This window comes from Capra hircus, chromosome 19 (genome assembly GCF_001704415.2).
Source record: "Capra hircus breed San Clemente chromosome 19, ASM170441v1, whole genome shotgun sequence".
NCBI lineage: Eukaryota > Metazoa > Chordata > Mammalia > Artiodactyla > Bovidae > Capra > Capra hircus.
Window position 1 is genome coordinate 41,073,228 of NC_030826.1, and position 27,713 is coordinate 41,100,940.

The window sequence follows — 27,713 nt, forward strand, 5'->3', positions numbered from 1 at the left end:
TCTTTGCAAACTTATGGACTAAATAGGCCAACAGGTTCCTGTGTAAATAGGATTCTCCAGACAAGAATACTGGAGAGGGTTGCCATGCCCTCCTCCAGGGGATCTTCCCAATTCAGGGATGAAACCTTTGTCTCTTAAGTCTCCTGCATTGGCAGGCGGATTCTTTACCACTAGCACCCCTGGGAAGCACCTGTATGCCACCCTTGACTGTGTGCCTCTGCTGACTGAAATCCCATGGCTGACCACTCCAACCCCATTTCAAAAACACACGTTCATTTTTCAAATCCTTTCCAGGCAAGAGGAAATTCTGCTAGTCTTGATATCACAATTTCTCTATAAGTTCTTTTGTATAAATTGCTTCTAGTCCTACTTGTGTCTTATAAGCTAGACTTTAGAAGGGTCAAGCCATCAGCTGTTTTTTTTTTTTTGCTGTAACTACTGAATTCATTTTTAAAAATATAAATTTATTTAATTGGAGGCTAATTATAATATTATATTGGTTTTGCCTGACTTAACACAAATTAGCAATAAACTTCTAAGTTTTCAAGAGATGGGCATACCAGACCACCATATCTGTCTTCTGAGCAACCTGTAGCAGGCCAAGAGACAACAATTAGAATCGAACATGGAATAACAGACTGGTTCAAAATTGGTAAAGGAGTGCGTCAAGGCTGTATGTTGTCACCATGTTTATTTAACTTATATGCAGAGTACGTCATGTGAAATGCCAGGCTGGATGAAGCACAAGCTGGAATCAAGATTGCCAGGAGACATATCAATAACCTCAGATATGTAGATGACACCACCCTTACGGCAGAAAGTGAAGAGGAACTAAAGAGCTTCTTGTTGAAGGTGAAAGAGGAGAGTGAAAATATGGCTTAAAACTCAACATTCGAAAAACTAAGATCATTGCATCCAGTCCCACCTCTAATGGCATACAGATGGGGAAACAATGAAAACATTGACCAATTTTATTTTCTTGGGGTCCAAAATCACTGCACACGGTGACTGCAGCCATAAAATTAAAAGACGCTTGCTCCTTGGAAGAAAAGCTATGACCAACCTAGATAGCATATTAAGAAGCAGAGACATTACTTTGCTGACAAAGTTCCCTATAGTCAAAGCTATGGTTTTTCCCATAGTCATGTTTCGATATGAGAGTTGGACCATAAAGAAGGCTGAGTGCCAAAGATGTGATGCTGTTGAACTGTGGTGTTGAGAATCCCTTGGACTGCAAAGAGATAAAGCCAGTCAATCCTAAAGGAAATTAAGCCTGAATTTTCATTGGATGAACTGATGCTGAAGCTGAAGCTCCAATATTTTTGCTACCTGATGCAAAGACCTGACTCATTGGAAAATACCATGATGCTGGGAGAGATAGAAGGCAGGAGGGGAAGGGGATGACAGAGGATGAGATGGGTGGATGGTATCACCGGCTCAATGGACATGAGCTTGAGGAAGCTCCAGGATAAGGTGAAGGACAGGAAGCCTCATGTGCTGCAGTCCATGGGTTGCAAAGAATTGGATACAGCAGAGAGACTGAACAGCAACAAAGTCAAGCTATTGGAAGGTATGAGAACTTGTACCACATCCAAGGAGAACAGTAGAGTTTTGTTCTGCCCTCAATGACTAAAGAATACACATGTAATAACTGCATTTGATTCTTGCAAAATCTAATTGATCATAAGATATTAACATGCAATACCTTAAGTTTCACCAGTCCTTAGCCACAGAAGTTTTTATACCAGGTGGAGAATTTTGAGTACTACAGATAACACTTTTGCTCTTCAAAGGCAGTGGAAAGAGAAAATAGTTACAGTGAACAATCAACAGTACACATGGTCACGACATATTTATTTGAGGAAAAGTGGCCTCACAGTGATGTTCGCTGGCTGTTTACAAGTGGTGAAAGCCCTGACTGGATTGAGCTTGGGAGAAGCAAGGCAGGAACATAAGGAGACTTGGAGAATAATTATTTATATAGAGATGGGTTGAGGACAGAAAGTATTTCCCACTTGTGTCCCACATCAATGATCTTCAGAGTGTTCATGATAGAGAAGGCACTAGACAACTACAAATGTGGAACAGCTCATCCCATCTCTGTCTTCGGGTGCATCAATATTTGCACAAGGGAGCATGAACAAAGCTTCCACTGGCAGTGATAGAGGATTGTGTGAACCCAGTAGTATAGGCTCCTTCTCACCATGGCTGCCCCTGCTCTGCGTGCTGCCAGTCAGAAGCAGAGAATGTTGCTGAGCACTGATGGCGCTAGCGTCATAACTCATTCACCACGCCACACAAAGGCAAGTTATCCTCTCAGACTAGTAGGAAAAGAGACAGGTTCTCCTCTCTAGGACTGCATGTTCTAAACATGGGATTTGTCATCCCTATCAGCTGTACTGTTGGCTAGAGTAGTATTGGCATAGGATTCTGAATAGCATCAGTTTGGACCAAGAGACCCACTTTTTGAAGAACAAGACCAACAACATGGCACACGAACATGAGCAGCTACCTGTTCTACCATACATCACATGACAGAGATGACTGGCCCCATGGACAATTGGAGTGGTCTTGCAAATGTGGAGCAAAGAACCAACTTAGAAGTGACAACACATGGTTTTGATATTCGTGTCTTCTGGATGTAGTGTATATCTTGACCCAAAGACCATTACCTGATTCCTCTTAGGTAGGACCAAATATATCCACAGAGGTAGTACACATGGTTTCAGAAAGTGATGTAGGAGTGAATCCTCTCAACTGAACTCAAGGTAACATTCTTGGGAATCTGTGCTTCCCATCCAGGATTGAAGGCTTTAACACTGTGAAAGTCACATCTCTTTGAAGGAATATCAGTTCAGTTCAGTTCAGTCACTCAGTCAGTGTTCATCATCTGATCAGTTTGCATTCCTCATGTAGGTAGACCAGGTGGGAAGCTCTTTGAACTCCATCAAGCTGATTCACAAGTTTTTTTAAGAGAGATTTGTAACAAATTCTGGTGGAGCATACTAGTTGCTGACTAGCATACTAGTCCAAAGTCTAAGGAGTTATTTTTTGTCCTCAGTAGCAAGTCAGTTAACATAAGGTGTTGTGTGGGGACAGGGGTTCTTTTACAGTTACTAATTGCTGACGGATGGTTATCAAGAAGAGGTAGAGAGTAGGGAGAAATAGTCTGAACAGTAATTTCCTTGGCATATCTTAGGGTGTGTCCATGCCCAGCAACCGTACATAAACAAAGACAACAACTACAGCTTAGTCACTGAGGTGCAAGCATCGGTTTCCTTGGGATGTAAAGGTAAACACCTGTGAGCAGGGAACAGGAAGACTCTATCCTAGAAGAGTGTGTTCATTGTTAGCTAAAGCATACTACACAATTTACTTAATGAGCTAATAATAATTGATTCTGAGAGCTAACATGATACTCATAATGGATAATGCATATAGTATGTAGCATGTACTTAAATCTCTATATCAGGAATGCCATGTAAAAATCAAACACAATGTAGGAAGATTATGGCAAAGAATTTATTGAGAACCACACAGGCAAGACCACTGCCTCTAGGAAGACAATTCAAAGGTACCATAAAAGGAAAACTGCAGGTCACAAGAGCCATGGGAATATTGATAGAGAAACGTTATGATTATGTTAATTATGATAAGCTGCAGAAACCTAATGAAACATTATGAGGACTTGTTTTCCTAAGTTACTTAGAAGTACAACGTGGTCAGTCTTATTTTCAAAACCAAAATCTGAGACATAATTCCTTATCAAAGATGCCTGGCACATGATCCTCTTACACCAGAGAAAGACAACTGGGGGAAACCCTCTGCACTCTATCAAGCTGATTTATAAGCTTTTAAAGAGGCAGATGGGTTAACAAATTCTGGTAGAGCATACCAGTTGTCAGCAAAGTCTCAGAAATCATTTTTTGTCCCCAAGTAGCAACTCAGTTGCTATAAAGTGTTGCTAGGAGACAGGGGTTCTTTGGTGAGGTGATCAGCAACAGGAAGGCCGACAGCAGGTAGACACACAGCTGGGGCGGCAGCAGGTGGTCTGACAGCACACAGGGCGGCTGCAAGGCTGGCAGCAGCTGGACCCACATTCCTGGGCTTGGCACCCAGGCAGGCAGCAGCACGTGGGGTGGTAGCAGATTCTGTGGCAGTACACAGGGGCACAGTACACCGACTGGCAGCAAGGCTGGCCGCAGCTGGACCCACTGAAGGTTTGTCCACAGCTGCTGGACCCACAGCAGGTGGGCTGACAGCAGGTGGTCACACAAGTAGGCTTGTGGCAGGTGGTCCTACAGCAGGTGGTTTCACTAGTTTGATAGCAAGTTGGAGGGCAAGAGGGCTGGCAGCAGATGGACTCACAGCAGGTGGGCTGACAGCAGGGTTTGCTGCAACAGGTGGGCTGGCAGCAGCTGGTCACACAGGTAGGTTTGTAGCAGGTGGTCCTGCAGCAGGTGGTTTGACAGCACGTGCGGGGGCAGCAGGGCTGGCAGCAGCTGGACTCACAGCAGGTGGTCCTGCAGCAGGTGGGCTGACAGCGCGGGGAGCAGCACGAGTGGGTCATTGTGTCAGTGGTGGAGGGTGGACTCCGGCTCAGAGCTGAGTTTCTCAGATTCTGAGGACTCCTCCTGTTCTGGGCTTTTATATCCTGGACCCCCAATGTTGGGACCAATAAGCAGGACTTTCCTGGTTGTTATTTATGTTATTGTTGTAGTTTTGGATAATTGTCATGGAGGAAGTTGCTTTCTTAGTGTTTTATAGAGGCCTCTGTAAATTAGTGTTTGATCTTTTCCTTAAGTGGGTCTAGTACTTAAGAATCTTTCGTAGAAGTGAAAAGATCAGGAATCATCACCAGCAGCATTTCTGGTCATGTGACCTCATCTGGTCATGGGGTAGTTCCTGCTGGCTCTGTGAAGGGCAGAACTGTTCTCCCTTCTCAGCTTTGCTCCTTTGGCTCTACTTAGATTGAGACGTGCCTCGAAAGGGTCGGGATGCTGATGCATTCTGTGATGAATGAAGCCTGCTTGAGTTCAAGGCTGATCTCCGACAAAGTCAGAGTTAAGACTTCCACATGTATCTATCTATATATATATATATATATATATATATATATATCTACATTTGACAACTGGTTTGAAATGTTTCCCAGTTTTATCAGGGTCATCTGAGTGGAGGATGGTTGCCACAGTGTTTTTCAAATGAAAATCAGCACCAAAACTGGAACAGAGGCAAAGCTGAATCCTATTTTCAAACAGCATCCCTTCCTTACTGCTTCAGTGCTATTTTCTAGTTAGGCTAATGACCTCTGGTGAGACATCCCAACTTGCATATACTTTCTTCTATAATTTGTGACAAGCGGGTTAGATAGGAGAATAACTAAGGCATGTTTGAATCTGTAAATTTACATATTCCAACAAATGTGGAATCTCAGCCACAATTTCTTAAAGCTTTTAGGCCTCATTTTCTCTCTTTTAGATATATGTGCTAGAGTATGATTCCCATGAAATGGGAAAACATACAGTCAATAGCAGTAGAAATGATAAAATGATAGTGTAGAATGGATAAATTGATAATGTAGTTCCATTGGCAGAAAGAAGGAAAACAATTAAAATGTGTATGGAACCACAAAATAGCCAAAGCAATAGTGATAAAGAAGAACACAGCTGGAAGCATCATTTCCTTGATTCCAAACAGTATTACAGAGCTATACTAACAAAACAGTGTGGATTGGAAAAAACCGGCACCTAGATCAGTGGAATCGAATAAAGAGGCCAGGAATAAGTCCACACATTCTATGGCCTACTAATTTATTCCAAAGGAGCCAAGAATATATTAATGCAACAAGGAAATTGCAATCTTTTAAATAAATTGTGGCGGGAAAACTGGGCAGCCATGTGCAAAAGAATGAAACTGGACTCCTCAGACTCAAATGGACTCTTCCTGAGGGATATCTCCCTGTTTACGACCATGCGGATGGGCCTTGAGGACAGTAAGCCAAATGAAATGATCTAGAGAGAGACAAATACCGTGTGATCTCACTTATACATGGAATCTTAAAATTTTTTTCTAAAACTGAGCTCATAGATAGAACAGATCAGTGGTAGCCAGAAGTGGGAGGTGGGGTGGGTGAAATAGGTAACTCAAAATGGATTAAAAACTTGAACTTAAGATCTGAGCTAATAAAACTCCTGGAAGAGAAAATAGATAGTGAGCTGCTTGACATTGGTCTCAGGGTAGACTTTTTGGATTTGACACCAAAAGTAAAGGCAACAGATCTAAAAGTGGGACTAATTAAAGAGTTTATGCCTGGAAAGGAAACTATCAACAAAATGAAAGGGAAACCTACTGAATTCAGAGAAAATATTTTCAAATCATATTTCACAAATGGTTGACATTCAAATGTGTAACTCAATAACCTACATGACTCATAACTCACATGAGTCCATAGGAAAAATGAAACAATCTCATTTAAAATGGGCAGAGGTTCTAAAGAGATGCTTTTCCAAAGAAGACATGCAAATGGCCATCAGATACATGAAAAGGTGTTTAATATCACTAATCAACAGGAATGCAAGTCAAAACCGCAATGAGATATCAGTTCATACTGGTTTTAGCATGGCTATCATCAAAAAGGTGACATACAAAGTTTTAATGAGAATATGGAAAAAGGGAACCCCTTGCCCTGTTAGTTGAAATGTGAAATGGTGCAGCCACTATGAAAAACAGTATGGGGTATGGAGATTCCTCAGAAGTGAAAAATGGGACATGGGGAGACTAGAAAATAATCTAAATATTCTACTTCTTGGCATTTATCTAAAGAAAACAAAAACACTGACTCAAAAAGATTTATGCAGCCACATGTTCATGATAGCACTGTTTACACAAGCCAAGACATGGAAACAACTAAAGTGTCTGTTAATGGATGAATGGATTAAAAAAACATGGACCATCTTATATAATTGAATGTTATTCAATGATGAATAGAGGGATATCTTCCCATTTACGACAATGTGAATGGACCTTGAGGACATTAAGCTAAATGAAATAAGCATGTGATCTCACTTATACATGGAATCTTAAAAAAAGTTTTTGCAAAACTGAGCTCACAGATAGAACATATCAATGGTAGCCAGAGGTTGGAGGTGGGGTGGGTGAAATAGGTAAATGGGATCACAAGGTACAGGCTTCCGCTTATAAAATAAACGCATGGGGAATGTAATGTACAGCATAATGACCAGAGTTAAGAATACTGAAATCTTTGAAAGTTGCTAGAAAAGTAGATTTTAAAAGCTCTCATGCAAGAAAAAAGACTTTGTAACTATCAGTTGTGACAGATGTTAGCGTTAACTAGACTTACTACAGTGATAACTTTGCAACATCTACAAATATCAAATTATTATGTGGAACACCTATAAACAACATAAGGCCATGTCAATTACAGCTCAATTTAAAACAAACAACCAAGGATAGATACATACCAGGAGAATTGAGGAGTCTCATAGCAGGAGAGTACATGACACTGCTGTAGAGAAATATTGAAACACTTGCATTGTTTCCACCGCTGTTGATTGTATACTTTCCCTATGGCATGGCAGTTACACTCTTACATGTGTACCTGAAAGAGAGGACAGGAAAAACTCTAAGAAATTATGGCTGACACATTTCACATCTATTGAAATATATAAATCTATCAATTAACCATCCTATCTACCTATTTGTCACAAATTATAAAAGAAAGCATGTGCAAGTTGTGATGTCTCACCAAAGGTGATTGATCAGCTAAAAATAGTTATGGGACATTAATGCATTGATGTTGCCTGAAAACAGGGTACAGCTTTTGCCTGCATTCCAGCTTTGGTGCTGAAAAGTTAGTGAAGAACAACCTGTCAACACCTTCTACCTAAATGTACCTAATGAAGCTGGGAAACATTTTAGGTCAGTCACTACTGATTTGAAAGACATGTATATACATGTTTCAATGCCATTCTCCCAAATCATCCCACCCTCTCCCTCTCCCACAGAGTCCAAAAGACTGTTCTATACATCTGTGTCTCTTTTGCTGTCTCACATACAGGGTTATCGTTACCATCTCTCTAAATTCCATATATATGCGTTAGAATACTGTATTGGTGTTTTTCTTTCTGGATTACTTCACGCTGCATAATAGGCTCCAGTTTCATCCACCTCATTAGAACGGATTCAAATGTGTTCTTCTTAATGGCTGCGTAATATTCCATTGTGTATTTGTACCACAGCTTTCTTATCCATTCATCTGCTGATGGACATCTAGGTTGCTTCCAAGTCCTGGCACAGAGACAACCCAGAGGGATGGTACGGGGAGGGAGGTAGGAAGGGCGTTCAGGATGGGGAACACGTGTATACCTGTGGCAGATTTATGTTGATGTATGGCAAAATCAATAAAATATTGTAAATCAATTAACCTCCAATTAAAATAAATAAATTTAAATTTTAAAAAATTTAAAAAAAGAAAGACATGTATATAGATACACGTGATTATCTTGAATCTCAGACTTTGTCTGAGATCAGACTTGGACTTTAGCAGGCTTCATTCACCACAGAATGCATCAGCATCCAGCAAGTCTCAACCTAAGCACAGTCAAAGGAACAAAGAAAAGGTGACTGTTCTGACCCTGGCCAAGGCAGGAAGAACTATCCCATGACCTGATGATGTCACATGACCAGAGATGCTGCTGCGATGATTCCTTATTCTTCTTCACTTCTGGGAATGGTTCTTAAGTGCTACTCCTAATTAAAAAGAAGATCAAACACTAATTTAAATAGGCCTCAAAACACTAAAGAAATCATTTCCTCTTGGATAATTTCCCACTGACTACAAAATCGACATACACAAGGAAAGTCTTGCTTATTGGTCCCAACACTGGGGGTCCAGTGTATAAAAAGCCTCAGAACAGAAGTAGTCATGAGAATCTGAGAAACTCACTTCTGAACAGGAGTCCACACTCCACCACTGACAAAATGACTCACTCCTGCTGCTCCCCGTGCTGCCAGCCCACCTGCTGTGAGTCCAGCTGCTGTCGGCCTTGCTGCCCCCCAACTTGCTATCAGACTAGTGAACACACCTGCTGTAGGACCACCTGCTCCAAACCTACCTGTGTGACCACCTGCTGTCAGCCCGCCTGTGGTGGGTCCAGCTGCTGCCAGCCTTGCTGTCGCCCTATCAGCTGTCAGACCACGTGCTGCAGGACCACCTGCCTCAAGCCTACTTGTGTGACCACCTGCTGCCAGCCCACCTGCTGTGAGTCCAGCTGCTGTCGGCCTTGCTGCCCCTCAACTTGCTATCAGACTAGTGAAAACACCTGCTGTAGGACCACCTGCTCCAAACCTACCTGTGTGACCACCTGCTGTCAGCCCGCCTGCGGTGGGTCCAGCTGCTGCCAGCCTTGCTGTCGCCCTATCAGCTGTCAGACCACGTGCTGCAGGACCACCTGCCTCAAGCCTATTTGTGCCACCACCTGCTGCCAGCCCACCTGCTGTGAGTCCAGCTGCTGTCAGCCCTCCTGCCCCCAAACTTGCTGTCAAATCACTGAAACCACCTGCTGCAAACCTACTTGTGTGACCACCTGCTGTCAGCCCACCTGCTGTGGATCCAGCAGCTGTGGACAAACCTGCGGTGGCTCTAACTGCTGTCAGCCAGCTTCCTGTGCACCCGTGTACTGCCATAGAACCTGCTACCACCCCACATGCTGCTGCCTGCCTGGCTGCCAAGCCCAGAGCTGTGGATCCAGCTGCTGCCAGCCTTGCAGCCGCCCTGTCTGCTGTCAGACCACCTGCTGTCGGACCACCCGCTGCCGCCCTAGCTGTGTGTCCAGCTGCTGCCAGCCTTCCTGCTGCTGATCACCTTGCCAAGCATCCACTGTCCCTATACAGCACCTTCTATTAATTGACTTGCTACCTGGGGACAAAACAAAATCACTGCCTAGACTGTGCTGACAACTGACATGCTCGACCAGAATTTCAGTTACTCATCTCCTTGCTTAAGAGCTTGTGAAGTAGCTTGACGGAGTGCAGGGGGGCTTCCTCCAATTGTCTTCCTCTGGTGTAGGAGGACCATGTGCCAACTTCCTGCATGTGTGATAAGGAAGTATGTCTTGGTTTTGACTCTGAAAATAGGATTGACCGTCTAGTTCTTCTGAGTAACTTAAGAAAACCAGATCTCAGAATGTTCCTATAGGTTTGTATAGCCTATCATAAACTTTATAATCATATTTTCTCTTTTGCTACCCTCATAGTTCTTGTATCATGCTTTCTCCTTTTACAATCACTTTGGGTTTTACCTGTATGTTTCTCAATAAATGGTGTACCACAATTCTTCTGTATGTGTTTGATTTATTGCACCACATTCCTCATTTAGAGATTTATATATTATATGTCTTATCCAATATGAGCATCCTATTAGCCCCCTTGCTAATTATTATCTCATTATTAAAAACCCATTTCATTGTGTAGCGTGATTTACCTAATAATAAACAGACTCATCCAGGATGAAGTCTTCTGTTCCTGCTCAAGGGCACTTGCATTTACATCCCGAGGAAGGATGAATAGATGTCTGAACCTCGTGACTATGTCCTTGGCGAGCTAGAGTTGCTGTCATTGTTCATGTGGTTATCTATTGCTGGGCCTGGACACACCATGAGATACTCCAAGGAAATTATGTGCAGACTATTTCTCCCTGCCCTCTATCTTTTCACGATAATGACCCCTCAGCAATTAGTAACTCCTCTCTCTGCCCACTGGTCTATCTAGATGAGGAGTCCAAAATGACCAGATGACAGTTTAAACAGACTTTATTCCCTAAAACATGTGACTTTCATAGTATAAAACCTTCAATCCAGGAGAGTGTAGATCCATGGGGAGGGGAAGAACAGATTCCCATATATGTTACCCTGAGTTAAAGTGAGAGGGTTCACTGCTACTTCACTTTCTCAAACCACGTATACTACCTTTGTGGATATACATGGTACTACTGTGACGAAGGCTGAGTGCCGAAGAATTGATGGTTTGGAACTGTGGTGTTGGAGAAGACTCTTGAGAGTCCCTTGGACTGCAAGGAGATCCAACCAGTCCATTCTGAAGGAGATCAGCCCTGGGTGTTCTTTGGAAGGAATGATGCTAAAGCTGAAACTCCAGTACTTTGGCCACCTCATGCAAACAGTTGACTCATTGGAAAATCGCTGATGCTGGGAGGGATTGGGGGCAGGAGAAGAAGGGGATGACCGAGGATGAGATGGCTGGATGGCATCACGGACTCGATGGATGTGAGTCTGAGTGAACTCCGGGAGTTGGTGATGGACAGGGAGGCCTGGCGTGCTGCGATTCATGGGGTCGCAAAGAGTCGGACACGACTGAGTGACTGAACTGAACAAGACGATTCTAATTTTCCATGGTTCCGCCATCTCTGTCATGTGATGTATGGTAGAACAAGTAGATTCCATGTTCATTTGCCTCTTGTTGATCTTGTTCATCAAAAAGTGGGTCAGTGGGTCCAAAGTTGGACTATTCAGAATCCTATGACAATGTTACTATAAGCCAGTGGACAGTACTGCTGATAAGGACAACAAATCCGTGTTTACAACATGGAATCTTAGGAAAGAAGAATTGCTGTCTTTTCCATGCACATGTAACCTAAGAGGAAAACTAGCCTGCCTTCAAGTTCGATGGCTAGGCTTCCTGAGGGATGTTATTCTCTGCTTCTGACTAACAGCATGTATAGCAGGGCCAGCCATGGTCAGAGCCAGCTTGTGCTGTTGGTCCACACACATCTTCCACGCCTGCCACCATGGATACTCCGTTTATGCTCTCTTGTATAAGTATCGATGCACCTAAAGATAGAGATGGGATAAGAGATCCCAAACTTGTAGCTGTCCCGTGTCTCCTTCGTGGTAAACACTCTGGAGGTCATTGATGTGGGACACAAAGGGGAGACACTTTCTGCCCTCACACCTACCTCCATCTAAAGAATTCTCCAAATCCCTTTACTTTCCACTCTTGCTCCTCCCTTGGCTCAATCCAAACAGTCAGTCCTTTTACCACATGCAAATAGGCAAAGAACATCATTTCCTCAGGGCACATTTTCTCAAAAAAAAAAATATATATATATATAATGGACATGTGTACTGACTCACTGTTCACTGTGAGTGTTTTCTCTTTCCACTACCCTTGCACAGCAGAAGTGTTATCTGTCATAATCAAAGTTCTCCATTTGGCTTAAAAGCTTCTACTGAAGTTAACAGTTGATGAAATTTAAGATATTGAATGCTCATATATTATGATCAATTTGATTTTGTAAGAATCAAATGGAATTGGGTTGGTAATTATTTTAAATATTATTTTTAATTAGAGGATAATTACAATATAGCAATGGTTTCTACCATACATCAACATGAATCAGCCATAAGTATATATATATGAAGGAGGAAACAGACAGAACAGGCTCCATCTTGAAAGCAGGACTCCATCTTGGGCTGGACTGTGGCCTTTGAGCTATATGGCCAGTGTCAATAGAAGCGACATGCGAACCGGAAAACCAGACCCCCTGGATGGAAGAGACCTAGGGCTCGTACTTTGACTCTCCATCACCTAAAAGAATACCCTAGTTATCTGTGTAACCCAATAGAACCATAAATTCTATTATGCATATTGGGGTATGACCACAGGTCTTAGGGAAATCCACTAGACCATTCAGGTATGACCTAAATCAAATCCCTTAGGATTATACATTGGAAGTGAGAAATAGATTTAAGGGACTAGATCTGATAGAGTGCCTGATGAACTATGGATGGAGGTTCATGACATTGTACAGGAGACAGGGATCAAGACCATCCCCATGGAAAACAAACACAAAAAAGCAAAATGGCTGTCTGAGGTGGCCTTTCAAATAGCTGTGACAAGAAGAGAAGTGAAAAGCAAAGGAGAAAAGGAAAGATATAAACATCTGAATGCAGAGTTCCAACGAATAGCAAGAAGAGATAAGAAAGCTTTCCTGAGCGATCAGTGCAAAGAAATAGAGGAAAACAACAGAATGGGAAAGACTAGAGATCTCTTCAAGAAAATTAGAAATACCAAGGGAACATTTCATGCAAAGATGGGCTTGATAAAGGACAGAAATGGTATGGACCTAACAGAAGCAGAAGATATTGAGAAGAGGTGGCAAGAATATACAGAAGAACTGTACAAAAAAAAATCTTCATGACCAAGATAATCATGATGGTGTGATCACTCACCTAGAGCCAGACATCCTGGAATGTGAAGCCAAGTGGGCCTTAGAAAGTTTCACTAAGAACAAAGCTAGTGGAGGTGATGGAATTCCAGTTGAGCTATTCCAAATCCTGTAAGATGATGCTGTGAAAATGCTGCACTCAATATGCCATCAAATTTGGAAAACTCAGTAGTGGCCACAGGACTGGAAAAGGTCAGTTTTCATTCCAATTCCAAAGAAAGGCAATGCCAAAGAATGCTCAAACTACTGCACAATTGCACTCATCTCACATGCTAGTAAAGGAATGCTCAAAATTCTCCAAGCCAGGCTTCAGCAATACGTGAACTGTGAACTTCCAGATGTTCAAGCTGGTTTTAGAAAAGGCAGAGGAACCAGAGCTCAAATTGCCAACATTCGCTGGATCATGGAAAAAGCAAGAGAGTTCCAGAAAAACATCTATTTCTGCTTTATTGACTATGCCAAAGCCTTTGACTGTGTGGATCACAATAAACTGTGGAAAATTCTGAAAGGGATGGGAATACCAGACCACCTGACCTGCCTCTTGAGAAACCTATATTCAAGTCACTAAGAACAGTTAGAACTGGACACGGAGCAACAGACTGGTTCCAAATAGGAAAAGGAGTACGTCAAGGCTGTATATTGTCACCCTGCTTATTTAACTTACATGCAGAGTACATCATGAGAAATGCTGGGCTGGAAGAACCACAAGCTGGAATCAAGATTGCCGGGAGAAATATCAATATCCTCAGATATGCAAATGACACCACCCTTATGGCAGAAAGTGAAGAGGAACTAAAGAGCCTCTTGATGAAAATGAAAGAGGAGAGTGAAAAAGTTGGCTTCAGGCTCAACATTCAGAAAACGAAGATCATGGCATCCAGTCCCATCACTTCATGGGAAATAGATGGGAAAACAGTGGAAACAGTGTCAGACTTTATTTTTTGGGGCTCCAAAATCACTGCAGATGGTGACTGCAGCCATGAAATTAAAAGACACTACTCCTTGGAAGAAAAGTTATGACCAACCCAGATAGCATATTGAAAAGCAGAGACATTACTCTGCCAACAAAGTCCGTCTAGTCAAGGCTATGGTTTTTCCAGTGGTGATGTATACATGTGAGAGTTGGACTGTGAAGAAAGCTGAGTGCTGAAGAATTGATGCTTTTGAACTGTGGTGTTGGAGAAGACTCTTGAGAGTCCCTTGGACTGCAAGGAGATCCAACCAGTCCATTCTGAAGGAGATCAGCCCTGGGTGTTCTTTGGAAGGAATGATGCTAAAGCTGAAACTCCAGTACTTTGGCCACCTCATGTGAAGAGTTGACTCATTGGAAAGACTCTGATGCTGGGAGGAATTGGGGGCAGGAGGAGAAGGGGATGACCGAGGATGAGATGGCTGGATGGCATCACCGACTCAGTGGACGTGAGCTTGAGTGAACTCGGGAGTTGGCGATGGACAGGGAGGTCTGGAGTGCTTCGATTCATGGGGTTGCAAAGAGTCGGATACAACTGAGCAACTGAACTGAACTGAACTTACAGTCCCCTGATAGAATTCACTCACAGAAGCTACAAATCAAAGATAGAATATTCCAACTGTTTGGTTGTTTAGTTGATGATTCCATACCTCCGATGGTGTGACATCCTGCCTTGGTAACCCATTCCATTTTCAAGCATCTCTCATAAATAGGAATTGATTACTTTAGCATTTCTACTTCCCCCAATCCAGTCTCCTGAATCTTTTGCTCACTGGAATCACTTGTTAGACAGTCAGAATGGCATTGCTGAGCTGTTACCCTTCCCAGGAGAAGATACTTGTAGTGCAAAATCACATTGATTTCTCCCTTATCCCTGGCATGTGCTCGCCCTCCTATCTCTTGGTATGTGCTTTTCATTATGCCCAGTATTTGCCTACTAACTACGGAACCTTAAGATTCTCATTTTTCCCCAAGACCTCTATCACTGACCTTTTCAATCAGATATGTAGTGTTAAGGTTAAGTCAGAGTGGTTTCCATAAATATTCTAGATGTTACCAGATTCTAATTCAGTAGAATGAAATATCATTGAAACAAACAGACATACATGACCATTCTTTTGACTTTTATTTTGTGCCTTTGTAAAATGCTTCTAGTGTACACTACCTACTTTCTGTACTAAGTTCCCTCATAGATTTGTGTTTCTGTTCATCTTATCTTCAACCATAAGTTCTCCATGGTGGAAAAAGACATTAGCTCTCAGTTATGGGAATTAGCGTCACAAGGAAGAGAGTTCAAATTTCTGTTCTGCTAATCATTAACACTTGATTAGGGGAATATATACATAAGTCGCCTCAAGAATTGTTTATATCTATTTTCCTACTACTCTCTTTCTATATATGTTATCTACCCATGGATTAGAAGTATTTTCTTTCTCTTTCTGTCTCTTTCACTGGGTCAGTCAGTCTGCAAGTAGACACCTTTTGAAAAAACCACAATTCTTATATTTTCAGGGATATCTCAAAACAAATTGATTCGTCACCATCATTAGTAGAGAATCACTTTTTCTCTTACTTGTTCCATGGTGATGTAAGATTTTATCTGCTTTATTTTTCTGTATGCCTGACTTAACATCAACCATTCTCAAATTTATAAATTATTTAACTTCCAAGTCATAGTATTAATAAGAATCTAGAGCACATCTATAGAGAACAGCAGAGTTTAGTGCTGCCCTCAATGATTAAAGAATACATGAGTAATAACTGCCAGCCCATTTGTGGTTTGTAGACTTTTTGATGATGGCCATTTTGGTTGGTGTGAGATGATACCTCACTGTAGTTTTAATTTGCATTTCTCTAATAAAGAATGATAGTGAGCATCTTTTCATGTGTTTATTAGCCATCTTTATGTCTTCTTTGGGGAAATGCTTGTGAGAGGGTAACAGGCAGGAAGGTCAGGGGTCTCCAAATGGAGGAAGTAAGCTGCAAGTGTCAGACATTTTTTATCTCTCTCTTAAGTGGCAGGAGGAAACAAACGACAAGTGTTAAGATTTTTTCCCCTTCTTTATACAAGTTTGGGAACGCATGTAAGAATTAAAGATTTTAAAATTATTAAAAAAAAATAAATTAAAAAAAAAATGAACCCTAGGTCGGAAAAAAATAATAATAATAAAAAATAAAAAGAGGTTTCTCTTAAAATTCTGTGTTGCCATGATGGCCCCTGATTCCACCTGAACTTAACTTCTCAAATCTTGAGCTAATCAATGCATTTTTCTCATGGAAATATTTGTCTTAAGCTATGTTAATGTACTATGTATTTACCCTAGACACTGTCTTCAAGTCGGTTCCACCTAAGACTCAGAACCAACTTGACAAACCAGTATGTTTTACTTATACATTGTTCTCCTAATCTATGTTAATGAAATTATATATTTGCTTGGTAAACTGCCTTTCTTCAAGATTCATGTCAATCGTTTTATGGACCAGGATGACTCAGCTGGTGCCAATGTTATCTCAAAATGCATGTTGTGGGTGAGGGGCCTGGTGCCATTCTCTGAGTTTTGAGAAATTTCCTTTCTCTGATTAGCAGACTGCTAGTAGCTATATAACATCCAGCTAAAGACTAGCAGCGGGGCATTCTCTCCACCCCTTTCTGATGTCTATGTCAGAAGCTTTCTCCACTTGTTTATACTTCAACAAAACTTTATTACGCAAAAGCTCTGAGCGATCAAAGCTTTGGGCCTGGATTGAATTCTTCTCTTCCGGAGGCCGAGAATCCTGTCGTCTTTCGTGGTTTAGCAACAACCTTTCACTTGTTTAGTTCATCTGGCCACTTTTTGATTGGGTTGTTCGTTTTTCTGGTATTGAGCTGCTTGGGATATGCCCTCAGGAAACTTTAATTGATACCTGTAGCGGATTCATGCTGATGTATGGCAAAACCAATACAATATTGTAAAGTAATTAACCTCCAATTAAAATAAATAAATTTATATTAAAAAAAAGAAAAAACACATCTGCCCCAATGTTCATTGCAGCACTAATTTACAATTGCAAGGACATGGAAGCAACCCAGCTTTCTATCAACAGATGAATAGATAAAGAAATTATGGTGCATAATTGTGTACATTCCATACACAATGAAATATTACTCAGCTATAGAAAGGAACACATTTGAATCAATTCTAATGCAGTGGATAAACTTCGAGCCTATTATACGAATGAAGTAAGTCAGAAAGAAAAAGACAAATATCGCAAATTAACACATATATATAGAATCTAGAAGGATGGTACTGATGATCCTATTTGCAGGGCAGCAAAGGAGATACAGACATAATGAACAGATGTATGGTCACAGCGCAGGGGGGAGAGGGTGGCGTGACTTGAGAAAGTAGCATCAACACATATACATTACCATATATGCAGTGAACGTGTGTATATGTGTGTGTGTGTGTGTACTCATCACTCGGCCAAGTCTGACTCTTTGAGACCCCATGAACTGTGGCCTGCCAGGCTCTTCTGTTGATGGAATTCTCCAGGCGAGAACACTGGAGTCATTCCCTTTTCAGGGGGCTCTTCCTAGCCAGGGTTTGAACCCAGGTCTCCTGCATTGCAGGCAGATTCTTCACCATCTGAGCCACCAGGGAAGCCCATAAGGTGGATAGCCAGTGGAGATTTGCAGTAAGATGCAGAACCTAAATCTGGTGCTCTGTGATGACCTAGAGGAGGGGTGAGATGGAGAAGGAGGTGGGAAGGTGGTGTAGGAGGAAGGGATGTATGTGTTGTAGCCACACGTTCCGGGAAACAAACTCACTCAGAAGGAAAATGCAGAGAGTGGAGCGCAGTCTATTACACCAGCGGCCCAAGTAGAGTCTCCCCTCAGCCAAGGACCCCGACCAGTTTTTGTGAGATCCATACATACCTTAGGTGTACTTGCCCAATCCAGCCTCCCCAAATTCTCTGAAACTAGTTTGAACAAAGGAAAAGAAAGACACAATCAAAGTTAACTTGTGATTCTTATGCCTTAAGCCTAGGTAGTTAGCAGCGGACAATTATCAATAGACCTGTGGTCATACCCCAATAAGCATAATAGAATTTATGATTCTATTGGGTTACACAGATAATCAGGGTATTCTTTCAGGTGATGGAGAGTCAAAGTACAAGCCCTAGGTCTCTTCCATCCAGGGGGTCTGGTTTTCCGGTTTGTATGTCGCTTCTATAGACACTGGCCATATAGCTCAAAGGCCACACTCCGGCCCAGATGGAGTCCTGCTTTCAAGATGGAGCCTGTTCTGTCTGTTTCCTCCTTCATATATATACCTATGGTTGATTCACGTTGGTGTATGGTGGAGACCATTGCAATATTGTAATTATCCTCTAATTAAAAATAATATTTAAAATAATTACCAACCCAATTCCATTTGATTCTTACAAAATCAAATTGATCATAATATATGAGCATTCAATATCTTAAATTTCATCAACTGTTAACTTCAGTAGAAGCTTTTAAGCCAAATGGAGAACTTTGATTATGACAGATAACACTTCTGCTGTGCAAGGGTAGTGGAAAGAGAAAACACTCACAGTGAACAGTTAGTCAGGACACATGTCCATTATATATATGTATATATATATATATATATATATATATATATATTTTTTTTTTTTTGGAGAAAATGTGCCCTGAGGAAATGATGTTCTTTGCCTATTTGCATGTGGTAAAAGGACTGTCCGTTGGATTGAGCCAAGGGAGGAGCAAGAGTGGAAAGTAAAGGGATTTGGAGAATTCTTTAGATGGAGGTAGGTGTGAGGGCAGAAAGTGTTTCCCCTTTGTGTCCCACATCAATGACTTCCAGAGTGTTTACAACGAAGGAGACACTGGACAGCTACAGGTTTGGGATCTCTTATCCCATCTCTATCTTTAGGTGCATCGATACTTATACAAGAGAGCATAAACGGAGTATCCATGGTGGCAGGCATGGAAGATGTGTGTGGACCAACAGCACAAGCTGGCTCTGACCATGGCTGGCCCTGCTATACATGCTGTTAGTCAGAAGCAGAGAATAACATCCCTCAGGAAACCTAGCCGTCTAACTTGAAGGCAGGCTAGTTTTCCTCTTAGGTTACATGTGCATGGAAAAGACAGCAATTCTTCTTTCCTAAGATTCCATGTTGTAAACACGGATTTGTTGTCCTTATCAGCAGTACTGTCAACCAGCTTATAGTAACATTGTCATAGGATTCTGAATAGTCCAACTTTGGACCCACTGACCCACTTTTTGATGAACAAGATCAACAAGAGGCAAATGAACATGGGATCTACTTGTTCTACCATACATCACATGACAGAGATGGCCGGCCCATGGAAAATTAGAATCGTCTTGTTCAGCTCAGTTCAGTCACTCAGTCGTGTTTGACTCTTTGTGACCCCATGAATCGCAGCACACCAGGCCTCCCTGTCCATCACCAACTCCCGGAGTTCACTCAGACTCACGTTCATCGAGTCCGTGATGCCATCCAGCCATCTCATCCTCGGTCATCCCCTTCTCCTCCTGCCCCCAACCCCTCCCAGCATCAGCGATTTTCCAATGAGTCAACTGTTTGCATGAGGTGGCCAAAGTACTGGAGTTTCAGCTTTAGCATCATTCCTTCCAAAGAACACCCAGGGCTGATCTCCTTCAGAATGGACTGGTTGGATCTCCTTGCAGTCCAAGGGACTCTCAAGAGTCTTCTCCAACACCACAGTTCCAAACCATCAATTCTTCGGCACTCAGCCTTCGTCACAGTAGTACCATGTATATCCACAAAGGTAGTATACGTGGTTTGAGAAAGTGAAGTAGCAGTGAACCCTCTCACTTTAACTCAGGGTAACATATATGGGAATCTGTTCTTCCCCTCCCCATGGATCTACACTCTCCTGGATTGAAGGTTTTATACTATGAAAGTCACATGTTTTAGGGAATAAAGTCTGTTTAAACTGTCATCTGGTCATTTTGGACTCCTCATCTAGATAGACCAGTGGGCAGAGAGAGGAGTTACTAATTGCTGAGGGGTCATTATCGTGAAAAGATAGAGGGCAGGGAGAAATAGTCTGCACATAATTTCCTTGGAGTATCTCATGGTGTGTCCAGGCCCAGCAATAGATAACCACATGAACAATGACAGCAACTCTAGCTCGCCAAGGACATAGTCACGAGGTTCAGACATCTATTCATCCTTCCTCGGGATGTAAATGCAAGTGCCCTTGAGCAGGAACAGAAGACTTCATCCTGGATGAGTCTGTTTATTATTAGGTAAATCACGCTACACAATGAAATGGGTTTTTAATAATGAGATAATAATTAGCAAGGGGGCTAATAGGATGCTCATATTGGATAAGACATATAATATATAAATCTCTATATGAGGAATGTGGTGCAATAAATCAAACACATACAGAAGAATTGTGGTACACCATTTATTGAGAAACATACAGGTAAAACCCAAAGTGATTGTAAAAGGAGAAAGCATGATACAAGAACTGAGGGTAGCAAAAGAGAAAATATGATTATAAAGTTTATGATAGGCTATAGAAACCTATAGGAACATTCTGAGATCTGGTTTTCTTAAGTTACTCAGAAGAACTAGACGGTCAATCCTATTTTCAGAGTCAAAACCAAGAAATACTTCCTTATCACACATGCAGGAAGTTGGCACATGGTCCTCCTACACCAGAGGAAGACAATTGGAGGAAGCCCCCTTGCACTCCGTCAAGCTACTTCACAAGCTCTTAAGCAAGGAGATGAGTAACTGAAATTCTGGTCGAGCATGTCAGTTGTCAGCACAGTCTAGGCAGTGATTTTGTTTTGTCCCCAGGTAGCAAGTCAATTAATAGAAGGTGCTGTATAGGGACAGTGGATGCTTGGCAAGGTGATCAGCAGCAGGAAGGCTGGCAGCAGCTGGACACACAGCTAGGGCGGCAGCGGGTGGTCCGACAGCAGGTGGTCTGACAGTAGACAGGGCGGCTGCAAGGCTGGCAGCAGCTGGATCCACAGCTCTGGTCTTGGCAGCCAGGCAGGCAGCAGCATGTGGGGTGGTAGCAGGTTCTATGGCAGTACACGGGTGCACAGGAAGCTGGCTGACAGCAGTTAGAGCCACCGCAGGTTTGTCCACAGCTGCTGGATCCACAGCAGGTGGGCTGACAGCAGCTGGTCACACAAGTAGGTTTGCAGCAGATGGTTTCAGTGATTTGACAGCAAGTTTGGGGGCAGGAGGGCTGACAGCAGCTGGACTCACAGCAGGTGGGCTGGCAGCAGGTGGTGGCACAAATAGGCTTGAGGCAGGTGGTCCTGCAGCACGTGGTCTGACAGCTGATAGGGCGACAGCAAGGCTGGCAGCAGCTGGACCCACTGCAGGCGGGCTGACAGCAGGTGGTCACACAGGTAGGTTTGGAGCAGGTGGTCCTACAGCAGGTGTGTTCACTAGTCTGATAGCAAGTTGAGGGGCAGCAAGGCCGACAGCAGCTGGACTCACAGCAGGTGGGCTGGCAGCAGGTGGTCACACAAGTAGGCTTGAGGCAGGTGGTCCTGCAGCACGTGGTCTGACAGCTGATAGGGCGACAGCAAGGCTGGCAGCAGCTGGACCCACCGCAGGCGGGCTGACAGCAGGTGGTCACACAGGTAGGTTTGGAGCAGGTGGTCCTACAGCAGGTGTGTTCACTAGTCTGATAGCAAGTTGGGGGGCAGCAAGGCCGACAGCAGCTGTGCTCACAGCAGGTGGGCTGGCAGCACGGGGAGCAGCAGGAGTGAGTCATTTTGTCAGTGGTGGAGTGTGGACTCCTGTTCAGAAGTGAGTTTCTCAGATTCTCATGACTACTTCTGTTCTGAGGCTTTTTATACACTGGACCCCCAGTGTTGGGACCAATAAGCAAGACTTTCCTTGTGTATGTCGATTTTGTAGTCAGTGGGAAATTATCCAAGAGGAAATGATTTCTTTAGTGTTTTGAGGCCTATTTAAATTAGTGTTTGATCTTCTTTTTAATTAGGAGTAGCACTTAAGAACCATTCCCAGAAGTGAAGAAGAATAAGGAATCATCGCAGCAGCATCTCTGGTCATGTGACATCATCAGGTCATGGGATAGTTCTTCCTGCCTTGGCCAGGGTCAGAACAGTCACCTTTTCTTTGTTCCTTTGACTGTGCTTAGGTTGAGACTTGCTGGATGCTGATGCATTCTGTGGTGAATGAAGCCTGCTAAAGTCCAAGTCTGATCTCAGACAAAGTCTGAGATTCAAGATAATCACGTGTATCTATATACATGTCTCTTTTTTAAAACTTTTTTCAATATAAATTTATTTATTTTAATTGGAGGTTAATTACTTTACAATATTTTATTGATTTTGCCATACATCAACATGAATCTGCCACAGGTATACACGTGTTCCCCATCCTGAACGCCCCTCCTACCTCCCTCCCGGTACCATCCCTCTGGGTTGTCTCAGTGCCAGGACTTGGAAGCAACCTAGATGTCCATCAGCAGATGAATGGATAAGAAAGCTGTGGTACAAATACACAATGGAATATTACGCAGCCATTAAAAAGAATACATTTGAATCAGTTCTAATGAGGTGGATGAAACTGGAGCCTATTATGCAGCGTGAAGTAAGCCAGAAAGAAAAACACCAATACAGTATTCTAACGCATATATATGGAATTTAGAGAGATGGTAACGATAACCCTGTATGCAAGACAGCAAAAGAGACACAGATGTATAGAACAGTCTTTTGGACTCTGTGGGAGAGGGAGAGGGTGGGATGATTTGGGAGAATGGCATTGAAACATGTATATACATGTCTTTCAAATCAGTAGTGACTGACCTAAAATGTTTCCCAGCTTCATTAGGTACATTTAGGTAGAAGGTGTTGACAGGTTGTTCTTCACTAACTTTTTAGCACCAAAGCTGGAATGCAGGCAAAAGCTGTACCCTGTTTTCAGGCAACATCAATGCATTAATGTCCCATAACTATTTTTAGCTGGATCAATCACCTCTGGTGAGACATCACAACTTGCACATGCTTATCTTTTATAATTTGTGACAAATAGGTAGATAGGATGGTTAATTGATAGATTTATAGATTTCAATAGATGTGAAATGTGTTGGCCATAATATCTTAGAGTTTTTCCTGTCCTCTCTTTCAGGTACACATGCCATAGGGAAAGCATATAACCAACAGCGGTGGAAACAATGAGTGTTTCAATATTTCACTACAGCAGTGTCATGTACTCTCCTGCTATGAGACTTCTGAACTCTACCGGTATGTATCTATCCTTGTTTGTTTGTTTTAAGTTGAGCTGTAATTGACATGGCCTTATGTTGTTTATAGGTGTTCCGCATAATAATTTTATATTTGTAGATGTTGCAGAGTTATCACTGTAGGAAGTCTGGTTAACGTTAACATCTGTCACAATTGATAGTTACAAAGTCTTTTTTCTTGCATGAGAGCTTTTAAAATCTACTTTTCTAGCAACTTTCAAAGATTTCAGAATTATTAACTCTTGTCATTATGCTGTACATTACATTCCCCATGCGTTTATTTTATAAGTGGAAGCCTGTGCCTTGTGATCCCATTTACCTATTACACCTACCCCACCACCTACCTCTGGCTACCATTGATATGTTCTATCTGTGAGCTCAGTTTTGCAAAAAAATTTTTAAGATTCCATGTATAATTGAGATCACATGGTAATTGTCTCTCTCTACTTATTTCATTTAGCTTAATGTCCTCAAGGTCCATTCACATTTTCGTAAATGGAAAGATATCCCTCTATTCATCATTGAATAACATTCCATTACATAAGACTTTCCATGTTTTCTTTATCCATTCATCCATTGACAGACACTTTGGTTGTTTCCATGTCTTGGCGTGTGTAAACAGTGCCATCATGAACATGTGGCTGCATCAATCTTTTTGAGTCAGCGTTTTTGTTTTCTTCAGATAAATGCCAAAAAGTAGAATATTTAGATCATATTCTATTCTCCCCATGTCCCATTTTTAATTTTTGAGGAATCTCCATACTGTTTTTCATAGTGGCTGCACCAATTCACATTTCAACTAACAGGGAATGGGGTTCCCTTTTTTCATATTCTCATTAAAACTTTGTATGTCACCTTTTTATGATAGCCATGCTAAAACCAGTATGAACTGATATCTCATTGTGGTTTTGACTTGCATTCCTGTTGATTAGTGATATTAAACACTTTTTCATGTATCTGATGGCCATTTGCATGTCTTCTTTGGAAAAGTATCTCTTTAGAACCTCTGCCCATTTTAAATGAGATTGTTTCATTTTTGCTATGGACTCATGTGAGTTATGAGTGATGTGAGTAATTGAGTTACACTTTGAATATCAACCATTTATGAAACAGGATTTGAAAATATTTTCTCTCAATTCAACAGGTTTTCCTTTCATTTGGTTGATAGTTTCGTTTTCCAGGCATAAACTCTTTAATTAGACCCACTTTTAGATCTGTTGCCTTTACTTTTGGTGTCAAATCCAAAAAGTCTACCCTGAGACCAATGTCAAGCAGCTCACTATCTATTTTCTCTTCCAGGGGTTTTGTTAGCCCAGGTTAAGTTCAAGTTTTTAATCCATTTAATCCATTTTGCCTATTTCACCCACCCCACCTCCCACTTCTGGCTACCACTGATCTGTTCTATCTATGAGCTCAGTTTTAGAAAAAATTTTTAAGATTTCATATATAAGTGAGATCACATGGTATTTGTCTCTCTCTAGATCATTTCATTTGGCTTACTGTCCTCAAGGCCCATCCGCATGGTCGTAAACGGGGAGATATCCCTCAGGAAGAGTCCATTTGAGTTTGAGGAGTCCAGCTTCATTCTTTTGCACATGGCTGCCCAGTTTTCCCGCCACAATCTATTTAAAAGATTGCAATTTCCTTATTGCGTTAATATATTCTTGGCTCCTTTGCAATAAATTAGTAGGCCATAGAATGTGTGGACTTATTCCTGGCCTCTTTATTCGATTCCACTGATCTAGGTGCCGGTTTTTTCCAATCCACACTGTTTTGTTAGTATAGCTCTGTAATACTGTTTGGAATCAAGGAAATGATGCTTCCAGCTTTGTCCTTCTTTATCACTGTTGCACTGGCTATTTTGTGGTTCCACACACATTTTAATTGTTTTCCTTCTTTCTGCCATTGGAACTACATTGTCATGTTATCCTTTCTACACTATCATTTCATCATTTCTACTGCTATTGACTGTAAGTTTTCCCATTACACGGCAATCATACTCTAGCATATATATCTAAATGAGAGAAAATGAGGCCTAAAAGCTTTAAGACATTGTGGCTGAGATTCCACATTTGTTGGAATATGTAAATTTGCAGATTCAAACATACTTTAGTTATTCTCCTATCTAACCCGCTTGTCACAAATTATAGAAGAAAGTATATGCAAGTTGGGATGTCTCACCAGAGGTCATTAGCCTAACTAGAAAACAGCAATGAAGCAGTAAGGAAGGGATGCTGTTTGAAAATAGGATTCAGCTTTGCCTCTGTTCCAGTTTTGGTGCTGATTTTCATTTGAAAAACAATGTGGCAACCATCCTCCACTCAGATGACCCTGATAAAACTGGGAAACATTTCAAACCAGTTGCCAAATGTAGATATATATAGATAGATACATGTGGAAGTCTTAACTCTGACTTTGTCGGAGATCAGGCTTGAACTCAAGCAGGCTTCATTCATCACAGAATGCATCAGCATCCCGACCCTTTCGAGGCACGTCTCAATCTAAGTAGAGCCAAAGGAACAAAGCTGTGAAAGGAGAACAGTTCTGCCCTTCACAGAGCCAGCAGGAACTACCCCATGACCAGATGAGGTCACATGACCAGAAATGCTGCTGGTGATGATTCCTGATCTTTTCACTTCTAGGAAGGATTCTTAAGTACTAGACCCAATTAAGGAAAAGATCAAACACTAATTTACAGAGGCCTCTCTATAAAACACTAAGAAAGCAACTTCCTCCATGACAATTATCCAAAACTACAACAATAACATAAGTAAAAACCAGGAAAGTCCTGCTTATTGGTCCCAACATTGGGGGTCCAGGATATAAAAGCCCAGAACAGGAGGAGTCCTCAGAATCTGAGAAACTCATCTCTGAGCCGGAGTCCACCCTCCACCACTGACACAATGACCCACTCGTGCTGCTTCCCGCGCTGTCAGCCCACCTGCTGCAGGACCACCTGCTGTGAGTCCAGCTGCTGCAAGCCCTGCTGCCCCCCCACTTGCTGTCAAACCACCTGCTGCAGGACCACCTGCTGCAAACCTACCTGTGTAATCAGCTGCTGCCCGTCCACCTGTTGCAGCAAACCCTGCTGTCAGCCCACCTGCTGTGAGTCCATCTGCTGCCAGCCTTCATGCCTTCCAACTTGCTATCAAACTAGTGAAACCACCTGCTGTAGAACCACTTGCCACAAGCCTACTTGTGTGACCACCTGCTGTCAACCCACCTGCTGTGGGTCCAGCAGCTGTGGACAAACCTTCAGTGGGTCCAGCTGCGGCCAGCCTTGCTGCCAGTCAGTGTACTGTGCCCCTGTGTACTGCAACAGAATCTGCTACCACCCCACGTGCTGCTGCCTGCCTGGGTGCCAAGCCCAGGAATGTGGGTCCAGCTGCTGCCAGCCTTGCAGCCGCCCTGTGTGCTGTCAGACCACCTGCTGCCGCCCCAGCTGTGTGTCTACCTGCTGTCAGTCTTCCTGTTGCTGATCACCTCACCAAAGAACCCCTGTCTCCTAGCAACACTTTATAGCAACTGAGTTGCTACTTGGGGACAAAAAATGATTTCTGAGACTTTGCTGACAACTGGTATGCTCTACCAGAATTTGTTAACCCATCTGCCTCTTTAAAAGCTTATAAATCAGCTTGATAGAGTGCAGAGGGTTTCCCCCAGTTGTCTTTCTCTGGTGTAAGAGCATCATGTGCCAGGCATCTTTGATAAGGAATTATGTCTCAGTTTTGGTTCTGAAAATAGGACTGACCATGTTGTACTTCTAAGTAGCTTAGGAAAACAAGTCCTCATAATGTTTCATTAGGTTTCTGCAGCTTATCATAATTAACATAATCATAAGTTTCTCTATCAATATTCCCATGGCTCTTGTGACCTGCATTTTCCTTTTATGGTACCTTTGAATTGTCTTCCTAGAGGCAGTAGTCTTGCCTGTGTGGTTCTCAATAAATTCTTTGCCATAATCTTCCTACATTGTGTTTGATTTTTACATGGCATTCCTGATATAGAGATTTAAGTACATGCTACATACTATATGCATTATCCATTATGAGTATCATGTTAGCTCTCAGAATCAATTATTAGCTCATTAAGTAAATTGTGTAGTATGCTTTAGCTAACAATGAACACACTCTTCAAGGATAGAGTCTTCTGTTCCTGCTCACAGGTGTTTACCTTTACATCCCAAGGAAACCGAT

The 27,713-nt window shown here is 42.2% G+C and overlaps 4 protein-coding genes across 4 annotated transcripts; 2 read left to right on the forward strand and 2 right to left on the reverse strand.

Moving 5' to 3' along the window:
• Positions 3,975–4,633, reverse strand: LOC108638292 (keratin-associated protein 9-2-like). The gene has a single exon (XM_018065082.1). The coding sequence runs from the start codon at positions 4,568–4,570 to the stop codon at positions 3,995–3,997; it is 576 nt and encodes a 191-aa protein (XP_017920571.1). The 5' UTR covers positions 4,571–4,633; the 3' UTR covers positions 3,975–3,994.
• LOC108638285 (keratin-associated protein 9-2-like) lies at positions 8,906–10,354 on the forward strand. Its single transcript, XM_018065062.1, has one exon. The coding sequence runs from the start codon at positions 9,004–9,006 to the stop codon at positions 9,880–9,882; it is 879 nt and encodes a 292-aa protein (XP_017920551.1). The 5' UTR covers positions 8,906–9,003; the 3' UTR covers positions 9,883–10,354.
• On the reverse strand, positions 20,624–22,088 carry LOC102179595 (keratin-associated protein 9-2-like). Its single transcript, XM_018065063.1, has one exon. It carries the CDS (start codon positions 22,018–22,020, stop codon positions 21,142–21,144), a length of 879 nt encoding a protein of 292 aa, XP_017920552.1. The 5' UTR covers positions 22,021–22,088; the 3' UTR covers positions 20,624–21,141.
• Positions 26,359–27,487, forward strand: LOC108638293 (keratin-associated protein 9-9-like). The gene has a single exon (XM_018065083.1). The coding sequence runs from the start codon at positions 26,421–26,423 to the stop codon at positions 26,994–26,996; it is 576 nt and encodes a 191-aa protein (XP_017920572.1). The 5' UTR covers positions 26,359–26,420; the 3' UTR covers positions 26,997–27,487.

Excerpts from the sequence above, each read along its gene's own strand:
- LOC108638292 (XM_018065082.1), bottom strand. The coding sequence starts at position 4,570 with ATGACCCACTCGTGCTGCTCCCCGCGCTGTCAGCCCACCTGCTGCAGG.
- LOC108638285 (XM_018065062.1), top strand. The coding sequence starts at position 9,004 with ATGACTCACTCCTGCTGCTCCCCGTGCTGCCAGCCCACCTGCTGTGAG.
- LOC102179595 (XM_018065063.1), bottom strand. The coding sequence starts at position 22,020 with ATGACTCACTCCTGCTGCTCCCCGTGCTGCCAGCCCACCTGCTGTGAG.
- LOC108638293 (XM_018065083.1), top strand. The coding sequence starts at position 26,421 with ATGACCCACTCGTGCTGCTTCCCGCGCTGTCAGCCCACCTGCTGCAGG.